Source organism: Nipponia nippon, unplaced genomic scaffold (assembly GCF_047370975.1).
Source record: "Nipponia nippon isolate SJK-2023a ecotype South Korea unplaced genomic scaffold, ASM4737097v1 scaffold_2, whole genome shotgun sequence".
Taxonomy (NCBI): Eukaryota; Metazoa; Chordata; class Aves; order Pelecaniformes; family Threskiornithidae; genus Nipponia; species Nipponia nippon.
The window spans coordinates 107,400,866-107,406,865 of NW_028262336.1; the positions used below are offsets into that span (position 1 = coordinate 107,400,866).

At 46.4% G+C, this 6,000-nt stretch overlaps 1 protein-coding gene across 3 annotated transcripts in view; it reads right to left on the bottom strand.

Moving 5' to 3' along the window:
* The window catches only part of B3GLCT (beta 3-glucosyltransferase), a 61,387-nt gene extending 55,864 nt beyond the window's left edge, over positions 1-5,523 (bottom strand). For all 3 annotated transcript variants that reach the window (XM_087758853.1, XM_087758854.1, XM_087758852.1), the window contains exon 1: positions 5,412-5,523. In XM_087758853.1, coding sequence (XP_087614979.1) covers positions 5,412-5,499 — 88 coding nt within the window. In that variant the 5' untranslated portion in view covers positions 5,500-5,523. The remainder of the gene's footprint in view (positions 1-5,411) is intronic.
* Between the last annotated feature and the right edge of the window lie 477 nt (positions 5,524-6,000).

Sequence of the window (6,000 nt, forward strand, 5' to 3'; positions counted from 1 at the left end):
TCACTGTCCACATATCTAGCCCATACTTCATCAGTTCGTGTATCACATTACAGGAGCCAGTATTGAACTCCTTGCTAAAGTTGAGATAAACAACATCCACTGCTTTCCCCACATCCACGAAGGCAGTCATCTCATCACAGAAGTCTTTTGAGTTGGTCAAGCATGATCGCCCCTTCATAAAACCATGCTGACTTCTCCCAATCACCTTCTTGTCCTTCATAGGTTTGTCTTGTCCTTCCCGGTTTGGTAATGGTATCCAGGATTATTTGCTCAGCACTTTCCCAGTAATGAGGAGGTGACGCTGGCCAACCTATAGTTTCCCCAGATTCTCTTCCTTGCCCTCCTTGAAGACAGGGGTGACATTTGCTCTCTTCTAGTCTTCAGGAATATCCCCCAGTCACCACAACCTTTCAAAGGTTACCCAGAGCAGCTTTACATTGACATCGTCAAGCTGTGTCAGCACTTGTGGGTGCCTCCCATTAGGTCCTGTGGACTTCTGTATGTCCAGTTTGTTTAAATGTTCCCAAAACTGGTCCTCCTCCGGTGAGAGTAACTCTTCCTTGCTCCAGACCTTCCCATGAGTTTCAGGGGCCTGGAATTGCTGAAGGCGAGCCTTACCAGTAGAGACCAAGGCAAAGAAGGTTTTGAGCTCCTCGCCCTCTTCCATGTCCTTCTTTTAACCAAGTCCCTCCCCCCATTCAGAAGCAGGCCCACATTTTCTCTAGTCTCCCTTTTGTTGCTGACACACCTATAGAAGACCTTTTTCTTGCCTTTCACAAGTTGAATCCCTCACCAGATTCAACTTCAGGTGGGCTCTGGCTTTCCTAACGGCATACCTGTACTCTCAGACCGTGTCTCCATATGACTCTTGGGGTGACCTGACCCTGTTTCCACCTCTTGTGTGCTTCCTTTTTATGTGCAAGTTTTGTCAGGAGCTCCTTGTTCATTCGTGTGGGCCTCCTGCCATCTTTGCTTGCCTTCCTCCATGTGGGGATGAACCATTCTTGAGGTTGTAGGAGGTGAACCTTGAAAATGAATCAGCTCTCCTGGACTATCTCCCATATCAATCTTTCTGTGTTTTTGAGGACAGTGGTAGACCTAATATGCCTGGCTAAAAATTAGTTTTGTTGCAGCTGCCCTGATGTACAGTGCAACACTCATACATATCATTTATTAAACAAACCAATATCTGTGACAAACGTTAAAGTCTCTCTCTATACCATTATTCTTAGTCCCAGTGTTTTCAGACATGCAGCCTCCCCTTCTTTTCCAACAAATAAACATATTAAAATGACTCGGTATCTTTTACATTAAATATTTCAGGAAGACTTTTTCCAGCTAATACATTTTAATGATAAGACAAGAACTGTTCAGACTATTTTTAAACTACTGAAGAACCATTCACTAAGACTAGCAGACCCCTGAAGACACCACAAAAAAAGCCTCAAGAGTCTTCATCAACAGTAACCAAGCTTTTCACTCAGGCAGACTGTATGAATTTATTTTAGCAACAAATATGCCATGGCCCCTCTACAACCTTATTAGCAAATCTGTTATGCACACATAATTTGATACAAGTAAAGCAGTCTTCAGAAATAAACTGGGATGCACTTGGGGGGTAAATTCAAGTCTTACTAACATACGGCCAAGACTGTTCTGGCTAAGCAACCTGATCTCTCAGCCTGGAAATAAATATCCTCTTCTAAGGATTTACTGGGAAGAGGGCAGCATCAGAAGAATGTGGTAAACCTAGCTGGCATACGACTTACCAACAAAGGGGTCACAGGACAGGTAGGAAGTACAGTGCCTGGGTGCAAGTGGACATCTCTAAGATTAATTCATCCACCCACAATTCACTCCCAAGAGGTTTCTGAAAAAGATGTGCCCAGGAGTGGACCACAGATAGAAAAATTCTAACTACAACATGCAGCTCATGACCAGATCAGTTGTACAACACAGATAGAAACTGTAAACTCTCTGTGGCAAGGATATCTTTTTGTTGTGTTGTAAAGTACACACACACAAAGAAGGATGACCTATGTCTGGGAGCTATCGGATGCTACTATAACAAAACAGTAACTTTTCATGTCCAAACATCATTATTAATTCAGACCACTGCAACAGATTTCTTTCAGTATAGAACTCCCTAAGACACACATCAATCTCTGGAGCTCAAGGTACCTTTGCTAAATCCAGAATTTCCTCTAGTCCCTTTGAGTTTTTTGATGCAATGCAAGCATACCTCAGGTGGACCACTGACTTTACCATAGAGCACAGAGAAAATATATTGCAAGAAGAAACTCATTAGCTGGTAAAAGTGCAAACTGTGTAGGCGTCACAGTAACCAAAAAAGCTAGGGCGATTAACTGTACAATTTCTCGCAAACAAAGCTATCTAAAACAGAAAAAAACAGCAAGGCACTGTCTTAAATGCAACCTGTAATTTTGTATTTGTCACTTCATTATTTAATGTATTGTGTACTTTGAAGTTTGTTAACACACGTAGCTATTTACATCATTTGGCACAAGCAGACAGAAGCTGAATTCATAACCTGGAAATTTAATCTGAGAATGTACTATAACCAACTTCAGTTCCTATTTATTTTTCTTAAGTGTTCCATTATTTCCATTAAAATTTTGGTGAGTAAATAGACTTGCTTATAACACTAGAAAGTAGAACTTAATCATTTATTTTCATTGTTCAGCAGCTGAACTGCAGGAATACGTGCCAACAAACTATTAGGAAAATAGATGTAAATACTGTAGTATTAAAATACAATATACTGTATAAATATGTGTAATGATATAATACCACATTATAAATGTAGAAGTAATCCTTTCTTCACTATTACCCTTTCAAGTGTAAACAACTTCCAAACGTTTACAATTATATGTCCTTTAAGTGCAAAGGATGTTAAAAACTGAGGAGTTAATTCTTTTGCGTTCACAGACAAAATCCATTCGAGGCAGAAAGGCAACACTTCTGTTACCTCTGTTAACAGTAATGTTACTCTTTTACAGTCTGATTCAAGGCCGACTTGAATGACCCCCGAGTCACTCCAATCACCGCACTGGACTGTGGGTCAGTTTAAATGAGCTACAAAAAAGTTATGATTCTATGACTTATGTATAGCAAAACCATGACTAATAATAACCACTTCAAATAACGAAAGCCATTCTGTTGTACACAGTAGACAAAACAGTTGAAATAGCATTTCTTTATACTTCTAATTACAATTTAATGAAAGGCCTATTTTTGTTTTAGTTGGGGGTTGGTTGGGTTTCCTCCCCCTCCCAAGTGTTCAAAGAACATAAGATTCTATGGATTGATGTGATTCCAGAAAAAATCTGCACTGACACTGTCAGTCAAAGAGACAGGATCTTCTATAATGAGACAGCCTGGGAGCGCTAGCAAGAAAAATAAATCAGCTTCATGTATTTATATGCAAGCTTTTATAATATTTCTTCATTGTTGCCACTCTATCAGCATCAAAGACCCTGGTCTAGCCAGGCAAGAATGAAGACTTACAGATTTATCAACCCAAAATGGGGAGAGAGAACGGGGGAAGAGGAAAAGGAGGGGGTGATGCAAGCAAATTTCCAGCATCTGAAGCTTTTCATAAAATAAAAGCAACTCGTTTTATTTCTTTACTAGATTTCTTTAAGCTAATGGCACATATGGGAAGAAGGCAGCTGAAATCACCAGTGTGAACCACTGAAACGTCTAAGTGACTGCTGCATACACCAGTACCTTTATAAAAGGCGAGCAAAGAAAAACAATAGAAAAAGCATCATAATTATCCCTTCTGATTGTCTAGAAGTTAGACCAAACAAAATCATCTGAATACGTTTTGCCATTCTGCAAGCTGCCACCTGCAAGCTGGAATTTATGAAATGACTTAACTACCAACTGACAAGCTGTTTTCTTCTGTGAAATGCAATCCAAATTATTTCTGTTTTCCAAGAGAAAAGCTGATTGTTTTGCAAACTTACTATCCTGGCCATCTCAAAAGCATGGGGAATTTACGAAAGAAAGGACTTCAATATAAAAGGATATTTAAAAAACTACAAGAAAGCCACGATACTGCAATAAGCTTCCGGTGAACAAATTCTACACAAGCATTAATTGAGACCTACCAAACCAGATGTAGTTGTACAAGCAAGAACCCAAGTTTTTCCATTTCTGCCTTCTACCTACATGTATGTATGTAAGTGTGTACAATAAATATACATACATGCACACAGAAAATTGAAGCTGCTGTTCTCTGACTGCGATTACAATCTGTTCGAGGTTACAAGTGCTACAGTACCTTGCTGAAGCACTGGAGCAAAACTACTCACCCCTTAAAGAACGAAATACAGCTTTAGGAAGAGCAGTAGAGTATTAGGACTCCTCCAAAAACCAAGCTGCGTAGGTGAAAAGTGTTTTACAGGAGAAAAAAGAAAATATCACAGTTTTACTTTGCTTAAAACAGGATTGATTTGTACCAAGTTTGCCCTGCAGGATTTTGATCCACAAGCCCTAGCAGTGGAAAAGAATCAAATGCAAAAGCTCAGAACAAACTGACAAGCCTATGCGGACAGAGATGGAAACATTCAAGAACAGAAATAACGAGAAACAGAACAGATGCAAACATTTCTTACAGACGTAAACATTACTCTTACACTCACGGCAACAGCTCCTAACTCCAAGAGCCTGTGGCGATCCAACTGCTGACACACTGCTAACCCTTCTCTTTTAATCTTCTCCCACCTGCCTAGACACATTAAAAACGTCTCTAAAATATAAGACTATTTTTCCCCTATGCTGACAGTGTAACCAGGCGGTATTACCTTTCCACCTCCCCTCAGCGACACCCAGCCAGTAAGGCGCTATTTCAAACAGGAGCACGAGTGCCTTCGCCGTGGGTTTTAGCGAGTTGTTCAAAGCAGATTTCCTCGACCCGAGCGGCTGGCCCGTCAGGACCGGCTCCCCGGCGGGGGCTTGCCCCTGCCCCGCAGTGGCCCGGGGAGAGGGCCGCCCCCTCCTCCCCACGCGCCGCCGGGGGCCCCCGGGGCGGGAAACGGTCCCGGCGCTGGCCGGCACCGGCACCTCGGAGCCGGGGCCGCCGAGGGGAGCCGGGGCCGCTGAGGGGAGCCCGCGCTGCCCCGTCCGCGCTCCAGCCCAGCTCACCAACAAACTTCGGGGGAAGGGGCACGTCCCGCCTCCCCGCCGCTTCCCCTCTCGGGGCGGGCGGAGGGGTGAGGAGGGGTGAGGAAGCGGCGGCTCCGGCGCCCCCCCCCGTCCCCCCCAAGATCTCCAGCTCTGTCCCGTGCCCTCCTCCCCCTCATCCCCTCCGCGGAGGGGCCGAGAGTCCCGGATCTCCTCCTTCACCTCGCCATGGCGGCCCGGCCCGGCCCCCGGCCACTCACCCCGGGTGCGGAGCGGCGGGAGAAGGAAGCAGAGGTGGGCGCACGCAGCGAAAAAGAGCCAGCGCTTGCAGCCGGGCTCCCGAGACATCTTGGCAAGGGCCGCCGAGCCGCACGGCGTGGGGGGGGGGGGGGGGGGGGGGGATGGAGGAGGAGGAGGAGGAGAGGGGCACGGTGCGCCCGCCTGCCCGCCTCTGCCGCAGGAGCGCGGGCGAGCGGCCTCCGGCTGGTGGCGGTACCGCCGCCGGCCCGCCCTCCTCCCCTTCCCTCCCTCCCTCCCTCCCGGCAGGACCGGGCGGCAGCGGCGGCAGGAGGGGGAGGCGGAGCGGCGGCCGCGGCGCCCTCTGGCGGGCGGCAGCGGGAGAGGCGGCGCCCCGCGGCCCCGCGCCTCCCGCGGCACCCAGCGGCGCTGCGGGCTCCCGGCCGTCAGCGCCCCGGGCACCCGCAGCTCCTGCAGCCCTACGCACGGTTGTGGAATAGGGGCCCAACCCAAAATAATCCTAATAAGCACAGCTCTCCATAACCGCTACTGATCAGCCAGCATCTGCTACCAAAACCAATCATGAGTAATTACAGAGTAATTCTTAATGCT